We start from the raw sequence: 15,536 nt of genomic DNA on the forward strand, positions 1-15,536 counted from the left end.
CCCACCACTGGCCAGGGGCTACAGATGGGAGGGCCGCGGAGAGGTTGACCTACTCCACAGACTGCTGGCTTTCAGCACAGGAACTAAGAAAGACGCCCGCGATGTAAATGGCTGCACGAAAAACCAGCGCCATGAGCATGAGTGAACCCAGGATTTTTACAACGCTGCAGTCTCACAACCAGAGGCTCATTTTCACCAAATGTGTAAATATTGCTTATTCAAACCTCGCGGCCCCATTTCATTTCAGTACAATGACAACATAGCTCCTCTAAATGCGGTGATGTGTGGACTTAGCGTATTGGACTGTGGCCAGGGAGCCACATTATTGCCTCCAGTCGTTTTAAGGGAAAAGGGGAAAATGATGAATCATTGTCTGCTGGGAAAAGAGTGGCGTGTTTGGCGCGCCTTGTAATTGTTCTCATCTTTTGTTATTTTCTCTTTTCTCTCCTGACATAGTGGGATGTGCGTCACGTTGTGCACCACGCACACACACACGCACACACACTATACATAAACAAAAAAATGTAAACCTCCTTTTGAAGGCATCGGCTAACAGAATCGACTCAACTGATTTAAAAAAGCGAACCTCTTCGCTGTATCTACAGCTAGACAAAGGAATCTTTTGTGAACTCAACCATGATCTCTACGCGTGGGGCCACACTTTGGAAGAGTTTCGATTGAATTTATTGCAAGGTCACCTGCAGTGCAGCATCCAACGAGGGTTTGGCGGGGTTAGGGATAGGGGAAGTTGACAGCCGGTGTCTTAACCATGTTTCATTTTGATTCCTACATCATGGGAGGCAGTTTCCACTTTTCTCTTAATGGAGTCTCCAGCACGGTCATATGCAATATTTACTTTCGACTAAATTCTTGAACAAACCCTTTTTCTTGGTTTAATTAAAAAAAGCTTTTAAAAGCTGCTTTACACAAAGCAGAGAAAGAAAATCTGACATTAACTCACTTGTCAGTTTATTAAGAGCACTGCTTAGCGAAAACTAACTCTGCAATAAACCAGTGCTGCAATAAATCCTCCCTGCATGAATAGCATAATAAGGGGTGTCTGTTGTTTAGCCTAGCATCAGTGATTTGAACGGGGTGTACAAAATATTAAGAACAGTTCAGGTATACACGCTATATTGTCACACTTGTAAGTAACACATTACTCCATATCAGGCCATTTCCCCTCGTGTTTATTGCGAATATTTGTTATTTTTGAGTTATTCTTTACCACACCTAAGTGAACTGATATTTTGTATTTGGAAAAATCCAGTCCTGAGCCCATAGAGCCTTTCAACTCCCAGAACCCAAGGGCATTAATAATAGCGAAATATAAACACAGTGTGAAAGCCACGGTCAACAGAGCTCGCTTCAATTATTCATGTCACACACACACACACACACACACACACGTGTGGATGTCAGCGGAATAACCTCAGCAGCGTTGGTTGTGCCAAGACGTCAACTGTGTCTCCGCAGTCGATGAATTCAGTCAGGAAATTGATTTCTGTTGCCCAGGTACACAATTTTAGGAATTTCTGGAAGTTCAAAATGTTCAATAAATGTCATATTTCATTATAGAAAACTCTGACGGTTATATCAGATGGGGTATTGAGTTTGTGTCTGGAGCTAAAGGGTTTTTATTAGTTAAAAAATGATCACTGACACTAAATGTGACGGGGCAAAATTACTTCAATGTGCAAAGCGAAAGCGCGCCGACTGAAAAAGCTAGTTTGAATCTAGATCCGGGGGCCTGAAGGCATTGTGTAGTTTCAGATTTGTGTCATACCGTCATACCGTGTTGTGTGTGTTTGGATTGGTGTGCAGTGATCTTCACGTGTACGAAGCACAACTGTCACGGGGGGCGGGGGGCGGCGAGCTTTGAAATAAATTTGACCTCCTAACCCTGAAGAGATCCGTGTGTTTGCGGTTTGTGTGTGTGTGTGTGCGTGTGTGTGTGTGTGTGACGGTGAAATCAAGCCGCTGTCTAGTACTCTCCCTGCCTCGTGATCATGCGTAGACACACACCCTCCGCGTGTCAAGCCGGTTTCACACTCCAGCGGACACAGCGTTGCTACACCTTCTCTCCCATCATGTCACACCATCTCGCCCGCCCGCCTCCTTTTTCTCATCCTTCCTCTCCTGTTTATTCGGTCTTCTGTCATTCCTGCAGCACCTCTTCAGCCCTCCTGTCGCTCCCACCGTTTCTCTCTCCATCATCCAAACCTTTTTTCACCTGTTTTTTTTTCTTCTCTCTGTCGCACAACATCTCACACAATCTTGGATGATGTCCGGAGCAAACAATACCAATTGGATTCCAACAAGGACATGGATGCGGCTGGAATTGCCGATTGAACTGAATGTGTTCATGCACATGTAGCTTTTGTAATTTATCTTTCATTTAAAAAATGAATTAAGTTTTGAATTTCCATGCACAAAGGTAGAGCGCAACAAAGCAGCAGCCCACTGCTGCGGAATTTCTCAAAGCGCAGCACGTTGTATTTTGCCAGCATAGAAATTTGGCTTTTAAAGATTTGGCCTGGTGACCAACCAGAAATGAGCTACATGAGCAGTGTCTCATTAGTTCCGATTTGGAAAGCGAACGCTGTGTCGGTGTAGTCGTGTGACTGCTGCCAGTCTGCTAGGCTCCCTTGAGACTGTGGTTGAAATCACCAGTAAATCCTCTTATGCATATACTTCCGTTTGTTAAAAATACAACCATCCAGCTAACACTGTAATACTTGACTTTACTCTACTGGGCATCCGCTGTCCATTGCTCTTCTCGCACATATGCCTTATTTCTTCCTCCCCGTCATACAATACTATTAGAGCAAGTCTGTGTCCACCTGAAAGTCCAATTTTTCTCCGCTTCTTTTAGCTCCGTTTTTGGTCTCCGCCATCCCTAGAGAGAAAGCGTGTGAATCCCAACGCTCATGTTTTCTCTGCGATTGATGATTGTGCACAAAAACTGACGTTGAGGCTGTAAAACCTAAAGATTGACCTCAAAGATATTGAGCTGCTCAAGACTGAACATGAGTTGGGGGACTATTCCCTGTGGGATTCTTGCAGTGAGCGAAAACACCTTAATGTATACATGTAGTCGCGTTCGAAACATGATGATTGGGATGGAAACATTGAAAACAAAAATGTTCCCTGGACTTCGTCCATCCCGCGGCCCCCGTTGGAATGGAAACTCAGGCCCTCAAAGGCCACGGACGCGCCCAGTCCATCTGCCCTGTCTGCCACTGAAATGAGGGACAAATGAAGAGTTTGCCATGGACCAGTGAGCAGCACACCTCAGAGGTCTCTATATCTCCCTGCACACACACACACACACACACACACACACACACACACACACACACACACACCGAGGGATGGAGTCAGGCCCAGGGTGTGAGTCTGAGAATCACCCCTGAGATTTGATCCATCCGTGTTTTTGTTATGAATGGGCAGCCACACGGGGGCCGTCTCCATTTTTCACTCATCACAGGGTTCAACAGAGCACAGCGACCTGCATCACCCACTGGACCATACGATGCTCCAACAGTCGTATCTTCTTTGGGCACATACTGAAAAAATATGTCTATTCAGACACGGGAGGGGGGGAAACAACCTTCTATGCATTCTTTTTTTCTCTCATCCAGGTGTACGATGATACTAAACTTGAATTCCTGCAGATATAAAACGAGGCTCGCGCTTACAATACAGGCTCGCAGAACGAATTCGGCCTTCCGACTCCTCCACTTTAATGCTAACGGGCGATGTACCGGCAAATCTGGTGCCTTTGTGCGAGAGTGAAGGGAGCCTGTATTCCTCCCAGATGTGACCGCTGCGCTCTGCAAGGCCTCAGGACGAGCCGTGACAGTGCACGTGCTCATTCGAGACTGTTTCTGCGTCTCGGTCACATCGGGTGGACTGTGTTTGCCTCGACGCTGGAAAAGCGCGCAAAAAAAAAGCTTCGCCTGATAAGGCGGAGACGAGGCGGATGATGAAATGAATGATGAAACGGATGAGCTTTTAATCGGAATGTCCCGGATGCCGGGAACACTTCACCTCATCAGCCCCTCGGCCTCCTCCCTCACCGGGCGACGGGCAACCTCCCGGAGTGCCTTGCTGCGTGGCCTTTTCAATAATGTAGAGAGGGAGGGAGATAAAACCAGAGAGGAAAACAATTTCCCGGCACTGTGGGAGCCCCCCTATGTGACATTTACCTCGAGCAAAGCCCCTCAATGTCTGTGTGTGTGTGTGTGTGTGTGCATGTGTGTGTTTGATGGCCCCGTGCCAGACTAATGATCCCCCCCTCGCGGCACCCACTCTGGAGGCACAAAACTCTGCTGCGAGTGGTGCCACACTTGTCCTTTAGAATCGCACTGAGGGGAGAGGAGGAGGAGAAATGGGGAGATAATGGCAAGAGGCAGTGTTAAGAGTTTGAAAGAGAAATATGAGAGCAATACCCCCACCGAGAGCGAAGCCGAGGAATAATAGAAGGGCAGGAGTAAAGGGGGGAGGAAAAGGTCGAATGAATAGAGGCGACAGGTTTTTTTACCATCCTTAACCAAAGTTGCAGAAAAATCAGCAATTCATCCACCGCTGTTGTGCAAATATTAGGAGTTCAGTCGTGGCGGTTTGCCATTCTCCAGTCAGGCGCCGTCATACCACTGCAGGAGATGGCCCAATCAAACCTCGAACGAAGGGCAAACCGCGAATGTGTTCATGTGAGACTCGGCGATGGTGAGCACGCTGATGAAGTCTCCTTAGGGAATCCGCGGGAAAGTTGCCTCGTTGGCTGCCATTATGTTTTTTATGTGTCTGACATTTGAAGGCATATGATTTTGTGGCCAAATTGAAACAATTGCGGGAGCGATGATCCTTTTTAATCCGTCAGCTTTCATACTTCATTAACTGCCCCCCCCCCCCCAACCCAGTTTGCAGCAGTGGGTGGTCCCCTACCCCCCACCTGGACACATGGCATCGATCATTGCCCCCGCGCTTCAGCTCAGGGCCCTGCAGAATGTCACACAGCTGGAGCGGGGGGGGGGGGGGGGGGGGGGGGGGGGGGGGGGGGGGGGGGGGGGGGGGGGGGGGGGGGGGGTGAAGACGAGATGAAAAAAGGAAATACGCTGGCGAATGTCAATTAAATAGACAGAGCGCTCTTCTGCTGCCCACAATTTGGTTATGGGAGGAATTCATATGTGAAGCCCCGCTTCACCTCAGAGAACACACAATGGAGAAGCATTTCACTTCAAGGTTTATACATTTATGGGGGGGGAATTATTAGCAGTCCTGGTGATTAGGCAGATCACATGATCCTCCTCAACTGTCATGGAACTGCAGATGTTCAAATTGACATTCATATTTCTGAGCGCTGAGAGTAATTCTCGGCCCCATACCGGTTTGTTGAGGTCCAAAGTCCCTTCCCGGCATTGGACACATTAGTTAGGAGGCTTTACGGCTCAAATCAGACAATTTCACACTGACATATCGCTGTTTGGCTGCTTGAAGGACTATTGCAAAGCAAGACAGATGTTATCTGCTGCTGTATTGTTCTTTTGTTTTTATCGCTGTACAGTTTCAACCAGAGGTAGTTGACAGAAGATTGCTCTCCAAACATTTTGATAATCCATTACTTGACTGTCAGTAGGACGAAATGACATCTGAACGCGTTACCTCGTGCCAATTTCATACAATTTGCTGATTTGTTGCAGACCGAATGATTATAATCCGATTAATGAGAAAAAGAACAGATTCATCCGTAGTGGAAATAATTATTAGTAGCTTTTCTTGTGAACGACAAAAACATAGATTCCGTCCTCCAAACTCTTTAGGTGCGAGGTGTCAATATTACTGCAGCGTTTGAAATGCAGTGAAGGCAAAAACTCGTCAGATTCAAGGGAAGCGTACAGCGAATGACCAAATCAATGCCAACTTTTTGATGGTGAAGATTGTCTGGTGTGTTTCGAACGCCCCCACATTATCTACTACAATGACTTTGACCGCTTGATCCACAGTAACATCTTCAGATTTTTTACTCATGAAACATTTGCAGTTGATTGGTTTTCATATCAGCCTTTTTTAATTTGATCTTATTGGCACGCGCATAAAGATGTCGAAAGCATACACAAATCATGCATGTACAGCGTCTTCCTGGTCTTTCCAACTCATGTTCAATATACTTTGAATATGCTTGGAGAGACGCCTTGGTTTTCCAATCAGTTATTATCAACTGTCGAGTCTAAGAGAGGACAAAACTAGACAAATGAAGTGAGATTGTGAAGCTGCTGACAGAGATTAATGCTTCCCAAAATAAATAAATATCTGAATTTACATGTGAAATATAAGATGGCAACACGCAGGTCACCGTCTTCAGTCGCACTGTGTGTTTCAACTACGGTTTACAAAAGCCAGTTCATAACAATTGGTTTTGTTTTTTCATTTTTTATTCATCTGAATCACCTTGTGGTTGCAGACAATCGTCCGTGCTTGTATCTAGAGCCTTTTTTTTTTTTGATTTATTGCATCACAACGCATCATTTGAGGTAAGGTGTTATCTACAAATGGCTATATACTGGTTATATTTTATAATATAACTGACCTTGATTGTCTCAATGTCTTCCTCTGTGTCTTACTAAAGATATAGTGTTCCTTCAAATAATCCAAAACAGTAAGAGTATCAACATCACTGCTAAGGGACCCTCCGAGATGTCACACGGAATGGTCGTGTGACATTGAATAGGACAGGAGAGAAAAAAAAAATAATATTGCATGCATTTATTTTCTCAGATATCTCTTTGCTTTCCCCCTTTGGAATCAAATGGATAACGTTTCATTTATCAAGCCTCTAACGCCTATACAAAAACAACAACATTTTTGTTGATTCAGTCATAACTCACGATGATGATGATGATGATGGCCACTGATGATTGGTCACATGTAGTTAAGCGCCCTTTTTGTGGGGAAACAAAAAGAAGCAGGTTAAGCACCAGTGGTTTGCAAAGTTCCACTCGAGCCTTCGGAGGGCACAATCTCTCGCGGTCCAATGCCGACCCCTTGTGGATGGACTCGAGCACCACAGTTGAACCGTGTGGCCCCCGTGAACTAAAAGCAGTGTTAAAAAAAAAAAAAATCATTCAGATTTGATTTACTGTTCAAATTCTTATTTCCCTATTTCGGCGAGCCCTGTCCGGGCCTGTCGCAGGAGCAGCTCCCTGGCCAGGTCAGGCCGGCCGCTCTTGGCCAGGCAGCGGGCCAGCCGAGAGGCCCTGAGCTGGTGTGGCGCGGCGGGTAGCCCCCTCCTCCACGTGGCCAGGACGTGGAAGGCCTGCGTGGACGGGCTGTCGCCGGCGCGCAGCTTCACCAGCTGAGCAGCGCTGCGGCGGACACGCAGGGACCGCACCAGCGCGGCCACCTCCTCCTCCGAAAGTTCCCCGGCCAGCCAGAGGAGAAGAGAGTCCGACAGGGAATCCGCTGTGGGTGGGAAAATGGAAAGTATTTTAAAAAAAAAACAACAAAAAAAACTGCACTTGACACTGTTGAGTATGAAACTGATCTCGGTGATATGATGTGATTCCACTTAAAGCTTCCAAATCGATGATAATACAGATTCATGGCTCACTCCCGTCAGTGTTGAAGCACTGAGCATCACACAGCAATGAAAAATCCACAGTTAAGATGTCAGCTGGTCAAAAAAAAGACATATCATGTACAACCCCATATTACATTTTAGTCCAAATTTTAGAAATTATTAGAAATATTATCACGCACAAGGAATTATTCATTGTACAGAAGGAAAAATAACGCTACAGTTGTGAAATTTCACCCACCTGCCTCCTCACATAACCTCACCCTTGCTGCGACGGGCCGATTGATGCTTCTCACTTTCTGAAATGAGGGAGAAAAAAAATGAAGCACGCAAGAGCATTATTTAATCGCGAGCGTCAAAGTTCGAGGCCTTGTTGTCGAATTCTCCGCGGGCGCTTCTTCACCTTGGGTAAAGTCAGGGACAGCCTGCACACGGGGTCCCCCGGGAGCTCTGAGGAGTCCTTTGGGACGCCTGTGTCCCCTCGCCACTCCAGCTGACCTCTGGTGACCTTGTAGAACGCGGCCGCCCCCTTGTAGTGCGGCGAGCTGTAGTTCCCAAACGGGTCCACTTCAGTCAGACGCACCAGGAGGTGATTCGTGCGCTGGCTGTGGAAGGCGAGGCGCTCGCGCGGGACGTCGTTTTGGTTGTTGCGATCGCCTGATGGCGAAAAAAGGTGATCACATTTTTTACTTCAGTCCAGCATTGCACGACTATGTAATCCCGTGAAGTGAGCGTTCCAGTCGCTGCTTCAGCGCCGTACTTGTGGAGGTGACGTTGCCACTGAAGCACAGCAGGAGCTGGTCCCCTTCGCGCATGGAGATGTCGGGCGAGGTCTGCGGGAGGCCGCCGTAGCCCTGCGCCCTCAGCTTGCCCAGCTCCCAGCTGAGGTCCCGGCTGGGCAGGGCGGCCACCAGGACGGCGTGCGGGTCGTCCCGGCGGCACTGGAGGACCAGGGTGACCGCGTGGCGGCCGATCGACTCCTCCAGCTCCTGTGCCAGGAGGCTCAGATGGCAGGGCTGCAGCGGGGAGAGGAGACGAACCACCAGCAGTCTGAGGGGAGGGAGGAGGAGGAGGAGGAGGAGGGGACGTCCAGACAGACGGGAGACACCGGCAAAGTTAAGAAGCATGGAGCTCAGTGAGGAGATTAGATTGTGGCCGAATAGAGGGAATAGAAGAGTCTGTTATCGCGAGCCAGAACACAGACTTAATACACTTAAGACAGAATTAAGAATTCATATTACCTACAGTACATAAATTATTCCCTAGGGAAGCTGTTTTAGATAAGAATAAATGTATTATAGCTCAGGGGGGGAATAATGAGGCTCCCTTCTTATTAAAGGAATGGTTCACAATCTACAACTAATATTCTTAATTCAATTTTTTTTTTTTGTTATCCAGGTAGCTAAAACAAAAAGGCAGTCAGATGCATTCATTTTCTCGCTGCCTGTTATTTCTCTAGAGATTTTTTACAATAAATGTGCGACTACGTTCAGAAACAGAAACACTAAAGCCTGGAATTCAAAGCATCTGGATCCCCCTTCATCCATACGGCCTTTCTTAAACCCCTTATGTAAAGGAGCGCTGTAGTCGGCTGTAGCGTTCTGCATTTCATTGCTTGTCACGCTGTCCCCTGAACTAAAACATGCTCAAGTAAAAGGAATGTACTACTGTTAACATCGAAAAGGCAAGAGAGGTGGAGGAGAAGTTGCATCGGTGGTGAGTTCTTTACGTACAATACGTGAATAGAAATCCCTCAGGACATGTTCGAATGACGACACATCCGTGTTTTTGACACCGGATTAACCTCGTGTAATTGTGCTTGTCAAACCTCAACCCTGTAATGTACAGTCAAGTTATGTCCATCTATTTTTCTCAGGACAACCTAGGCTATCAGAATATGTATGCATGTGCAGTGATATCACGTGAATGTATAAATAGTTGTATGACCATAAAGACAAAAGGAAAATAAACAAATCTCACAGACATTCATCATAATGACACGCCAAACAACTATGATGAAGATTATTTTCCCTTCTTGAAAGCTGTTCTTTGAAGCCTTGGCTATGAGGGAAAACGATTCAAAACATTCTTACTTATGCAAAACAAAAAGTTATGGACATTTTTCCGGCAGTTTGTTTTCTCCAATGACACAGAGGAGTGTCAGTACCGGTAGTAGGAGTAGGAGTAAACAGGAGGAGTGAGAGGTCCTCTTTGCAGTGTACAATCTTTGTTTGTTTTTTTCGACCGTCGAAAAACACAGCGTCTGATTGGTACAATCTACAACAAGATCTCTGACTGGTCAAAGTGTATGCAAGATGGACGGCAAGAAGTCCGCTAACAACAACAGTAGCCTCTTACGTCTTCAACAACGGTATAAAAATGGCCATTAAAGCAATTCAAGATTGGATTTATCATCGCGGACATGTTGCACAAAGCCTCCCAAAAGACACTGGAGTTCCAGGCCGCACTACAGATCGTCGGAAAGGGCCACGGTCGCACGCGTAGAACGACGCGAGTGTCAGCCTCCCGTCGAAACGAACCCGTACGTTTTTACGGACTTTTTAATCACATGACGCATTCCGCATTCTTTTAGCTGTTTTATCGATATGAACTCGAGGAAGATGTCTGAGAAAATTGGGTGCGGTCAGGAGATTGTCCGGGTCAGACGGATTTAACATATTCTGTATTCTCACGTGAGCTCACTCTGCCCCCGTTCGTGAAGATGTCCGGACTTCCGTGGATGTCTGCGATTAACTTTTGTCCTTTTCTTTAGTAAAGAGAATATTTATTTTCTTTTTTAAACATATAAGACACGTGTTAAATGTGCACTTTAACATGTTCCTTCCTATTCTTTGCAGCTTCAGAGAGCCCCAGTTGTCCGTGGGCGGGGGGCTCGCATCAACACGCCCAACCCCTCCATGTTGAAATTTCCACGTGAGCGGACGGTCCACGAGTAAAGATCCACGAGTTTGGGGGGGGGGGGGGGGGGCTGCTGATGACGGTCACTGCCGGCAGTCCGCTGTGTGGGCGTGGCTGTGTGGGCGGCCCAGGACACTGCTGAGCTGCGGCGCCTGTCAAACACGCTCGACCGACTCATGGGCCTAAGTCACCGAAAAGATGTTGTGAGAAACCTAAACAATCATCTCTATTACCAAGATGGCATTTAATATACCTATAATCCAACCTGGGGTTGTCTGCACTGTCCGCAGTTCCGCTTTGGATGTCCCTGCCTCATATTGCAGTTTGTGCAGCAGCACATCCACAGAGAGGCGTTACCATAGACGTGAAAATAAACCGTTCCACGTGTCTTGATTCGTGTGCCTTTGTCCTGTAAAATCGACCTTAGATCAATGGGTTTGATTCGTCAGCCGTTCCCATCAGATATGTACTTTTGCGCCAGTCATTCTTTTTTTTTTTTTGGAAAAGAAAGAAAACGCGGGGTTTGCAAACCTGTCGAGGCTCTCCGTCAGCTCGAAGGACGCCAGTCCTTTCTGCTGGCTCCTGACGGGGACTTTCTCCAGGACGCGCCACTGTTTTTCCCTTGAGCCCAGGACCACCAGCAGCTCATTGGACGTTTCCTTTGGGGGCTTCAGAGAGGCGCCCAGTATTCTGACGGACGGAGATCCAATGTGAAATACTCCAAATCAACAAGCAAGAAAGAGATGCTTCGAATGAGACCAAGGCGAGGAGGCTTTGTGTTACCTCACTCCGTGGCCAGCGGGCTGATCCCACGCCGGAGCCGCAGGTCCGCTGTGGCGGCGCTCCGCCGGCCTCCCCCGACCCCTCGTGTCCCTCTTTTTCTCAGGGTTCGGCGGACAAGGGAGGGTGACGGTGAGGGGTCTTCTAAGGGGCTGCGAGGTCGGGTGGGCGAGGTGGACCAGTGGGCTCGTAGACACCACCGAACGATAGACGTCCCTTCTGGACTTGACGGCAGCCAGGAGGACGGTGTCCACCGGCTGGATCTGGAGCAGACCAGGAAGCGGCCGTTTGGCATTACTTAGGCAGCAGTTTGGACAGAGCTGTTTTTTTGTTACCACCCTTCTGCTTTGCAGCAAGGTTTTTTTAATCTGAATTTTGGAACGATTCCAATATTTTGAGATCTTTCTCTGATCTCAAATTTCCCCCCCGGCGTTTTACCCATTCCTCAATCCCACAGTCCGCGACAAAACCAGTTGTGTGAACGAATGATTTCTGCCGTACCACACTCGAAAGTAAAAGGAAAGTGGGAGAAAGAAGGATAACGAGCAAATCGTCTCCATACCGTGGTTTGTGCCATTACTGGAGTGGTGAAGGCTCCCGGGAGGTAGTTGAGGCAAATGCGGGGGTCCACGGGGAGTTTGAGTGACAATCCCCTTCTGGGAACTGTGTAGTTTTCTCTTTTGAGACAGGAAACCACTGCAAAGAGACCCAGGGAGTACACCCTCACCTCTGCAAAAGAGCCCTGCGGAGACGAACACAAAGTGATCCATTTCAACCAAAGCGTATGAATCTGGTACATACCAAATAAAATGCTTTCTCATAGAAAACAAAGTCCCCTCTGATTTTTTAGTCTGGCTTTAGGTCAAGCTTAAGTATGAAGGAACTCTGTCCAAGACTTTTGACGCTTAAATGAGAATTATTATTACTATAAAGATTTACAAGCAATATGGATTTGGGAAGAATGATCTTACAGACAAAATAAGTGTTGTAAAATCCTAAAGATCACAAAAGGTGCACCACAAGGCTCTAAATTAGAACCTGTTCAGTTTCCAATTGTGATGAACATTAGTAGAGAACATCCAGCCAGCCGGTATACATTTCTATGCAGATGATACAATGCAAATAGCTTCTGTCTAAAATCGGCCTACTATTGACTTCCAAGTTGCTTTTCAAAAAGTGCTGTTATCCCTTTACCGATTAAAATCAACACAAAATGTTGTTTCTGATATTAAAGTAGAAGACAGAATGTTTTTTAGATCACAAAAAAAAAAAAATCTTTGGAAGTTAGAGAAAACGTTACCCTCTGTCCTCCATACGTGCCCTCTGTTGTTGTGGGAGTGACGTAGCTCGCCCTCCTCTCCCCGTCAACTATCTTGACCGCGACGTCTCTGTAGTTGCCCCGGTAACGTGCGCAGAAAGGCACAACCACGGTCACGGGGAAGTGGAGGTTGGCGCCGCCGTGAACTCTGACCCTGATCACTCTGCTGACCAGCTCCTCCGAGCCGGTCACCATGAGGCAGCTGAAGGAGTCGGCCATTTCACACCTGAGGGCTTCAGCCGCGCCCATTGGCGCTCGGATAAAGCATGCGTCTGGCACGTGCGTTTGGCTGTCCTCCATTTCGCCAGTGAGCCTAGATATTATTCCAAAAAGAAAGATGTACAATAATAATTAATATTGTATCTGGAGAGGTAGATTTTGTACTAGGAATATTATTAAAATATATATGTTTTTTAAAAGAGCAAGCATCTGAAATGCAGCCGCAGACTAATTTCCACATCAGGTTCTTCCGGAATTGGCTTCTCGCTCTGATTTAAAATTTCTCCTTCTATTCGTTTGGCTTACGGACAAATGTGGGCATTGACCTGACAGTGAACTGTATGAAGCAGCCCGGCTCCAGGGAGGCCCGGGTGCTCAAAACGCATGCACCCTGTGATAAAGCACTGCGGAGAGTTCATCACGTGTGAGTGAACAGGGGAAATGAGGGCAAGAAAATCGAATCATGTCCACACTCATAAGCCGGCCCCATGCGAGTTGAAAAGATTGTTTGTTTTTTTAAGCAGGAAGAGCTGACATGTTTCATTGTCTTAAAAGAATCTATTATGTTATGTATTATTTTGCTGTCAACACAGGTGGAATGAAACTGCGCGTATTTACCTTTACCACATAACGTGAAAAAGTACAATAATGTTCAATCTCATTCATGAAATTGTATTATTTTAAATTCCCGTGGAGATCACTTAGTTTTCAAAAGAATAACGTCAACGTGAGTCAATTGGTTAAATGTGTCATAAATGAAGCACGAGACGTGAAGAAAACCAATAATAATTGATCGTGAGAGGATTTTAACGGCCTGAGCTCAAACAAAACGGGAGCACAAAGGTGTTTTTTGTCAACATACCCAACTGTGATCCATTCGCCCTTTGTCTCCTCTTTGCCCTTGACATTTACCCTCTCTGCATCCTTTTCTGGCTCCTCCAGTAAATCCGTCTGACTCGCTGGAGAAGCCCGGTCCTCATTGTGCCCCGCTTGACCTTCGACCTCCCGTTCTTCCCCTGTCTCCTTCACACCGCTGCGGTCGGAACGGCTGCGCGCAGAGTCTGCTGTGTGTCCGGCGCCTGGCGGCGGCCTCGGGCGGCTTCGGTCGCCTTCGTCGGCGACCTCCTGCTTACGCTCGGGTTCGGATCCGCGTGGATCCCGGGAGCTCGGGTGACCGCTGCCGTCTTCCGTTTGCGCTGAGGCCTCCGGGTCTCCGGCTTCCCGAAGTGCCGCGTCCACGCTGGAGGCGTCTTCTGCGGATTCTTGGAGAATTCCTGCGTCCAGTCTGGTCGCGATTGTGCTCAGTTCTTGTATGATCTTCTCTATGTCCTCCGACACACTCTGGAAAGAGTCACTGAAGGAGTCTGAGCAAGGCCCGGCTTCACATTCTGGCTCTGAAAGAAAACAGACGTATAGAACGTGGACAACTGCCAGCACCGAGACCAAACGAAACTTTGTTGCGACCACCATTATTTTATTACATAAAACGGTGAGCTCGTGCAACGTACTGTCTGCAGAGGAGACTGCGAACTGACGTAATGGACGTCAAAGCTGTGCAGCATCTTTCAGGCTGACACTTCCAACTCCTTTAACTCTGCTGGGTGTCGCAGTTCCTTCCACTCAAAAATACTTCAAAGCCTTCAAGACTCAATTTGTTTTCAAAATGTTTTATCTTTTATTTTTTAATTGCAGACTAAAGGCATTTACGACAGAGGTCAATTCTCCTACCCGTTGCAGGTCGATACTGCCGATCACCGCCCCCTGGTGGAGACTTGTGGAGCGCTGAGGCACATTCTCTGAGGGCCTCTCTCCATGCTGGCAACCTCTCTGAATGAAAATCACTCAGCTCCGTCAGCACGGCCAAAACTTTTTGCTTGCACTCTTCCTCCACCTGCTCCTCACTAGCAAGCCTCAGTCTCCCTTCATCCTCCTGGTGACTGAGCGTCCTTTCTCCTCCGCCTCCACCCGATTCTTCTCCTATGCATCTCCCCGTGCGCACCGTTTCCTCACGATCGACCCTTGACGGTCTGTCGGCTTCATTAGCTTTAGTCGACATGTTGAGGAGAGTGTCGACCCTCCTTCTGCCGTGATTTGCCCCAGCTTCGTCCATCTGTGCGTTCACATGCAGGTGCTCATCCATGCGGGGCTGAAAATACAACAGAGAAGAGTCGCGAGTGTGTTATCCGGCCTGCTTCTTCCCCCTTTTCGGTTCATGTTGCATGGGGCTAAAGCAATATACTCCATCAACAAAATACCGGTGAATTATATCAAGAATATTCACTAAAAATAAATCGTATTCTCCTGTGTACCTCCTTTTCAGATTCAGAGCTGAGGCCCCCTTGTTCGCCGAGTCCTTGGCATTGAGTGTTGCTGTGTACAGCAATCCTGGTTTACAGGAGCCAATGCTGTATTTATATGGCTGCCAGCCGTAAAACATGTTGCCAAGGCGACCCCCGGAGGCGTGGCATGGGGGGGGGACACAAAAGAGGAACCACAGATTCACTGGGAGAAAGAGTGCAGTCCTCCAGACATCCCATCCCTCTTTCCCTCTATTCTTCTGTCACTCATTTTACTGCTTGTACGTACAGACAATACAGTCAGCCCTTCGACTTCCACTCCTGGATCTTTAAAGAAAAAAAGTACCCGGGACTCGCTGATGGATTTGCCATAGTATTTTTATTCAAAATATCAGAAACGTCACATGTTTTGAGGGCAAATGTA

General features: G+C 47.4%; 1 protein-coding gene across 1 annotated transcript; it reads right to left on the minus strand.

Annotated features, from left to right (window-relative positions):
* Window positions 1–7,135: 7,135 nt before the first annotated feature.
* On the minus strand, window positions 7,136–14,955 carry dthd1 (death domain containing 1). The gene is made up of 10 exons (XM_047336359.1): window positions 14,544–14,955; window positions 13,678–14,209; window positions 12,579–12,909; window positions 11,841–12,020; window positions 11,312–11,541; window positions 11,030–11,203; window positions 8,340–8,629; window positions 7,983–8,236; window positions 7,821–7,878; window positions 7,136–7,464 (listed from the first exon to the last, which is right to left on the minus strand). Exons 1-10 carry the CDS (start codon window positions 14,953–14,955, stop codon window positions 7,154–7,156), a joined length of 2,772 nt encoding a protein of 923 aa, XP_047192315.1. The 3' UTR covers window positions 7,136–7,153.
* Window positions 14,956–15,536: the final 581 nt, after the last annotated feature.

This window comes from Scophthalmus maximus, chromosome 12 (genome assembly GCF_022379125.1).
Source record: "Scophthalmus maximus strain ysfricsl-2021 chromosome 12, ASM2237912v1, whole genome shotgun sequence".
Taxonomy (NCBI): domain Eukaryota; kingdom Metazoa; phylum Chordata; class Actinopteri; order Pleuronectiformes; family Scophthalmidae; genus Scophthalmus; species Scophthalmus maximus.

What these genes read in the sequence shown, in the direction of transcription:
- dthd1 (XM_047336359.1), bottom strand. Translation starts at nt 14,955, where the DNA reads ATGGATGAGCACCTGCATGTGAACGCACAGATGGACGAAGCTGGGGCA. An exon ending in AGCGGACCTGCGGCTCCGGC is followed by an intron (nt 11,204 to 11,311) that starts GTGGGATCAGCC and finishes ATTTCACATTGG; the next exon opens with ATCTCCGTCCGTCAGAATAC. An exon ending in GAGGTTATGTGAGGAGGCAG is followed by an intron (nt 7,465 to 7,820) that starts GTGGGTGAAATT and finishes TCCCACCCACAG; the next exon opens with CGGATTCCCTGTCGGACTCT.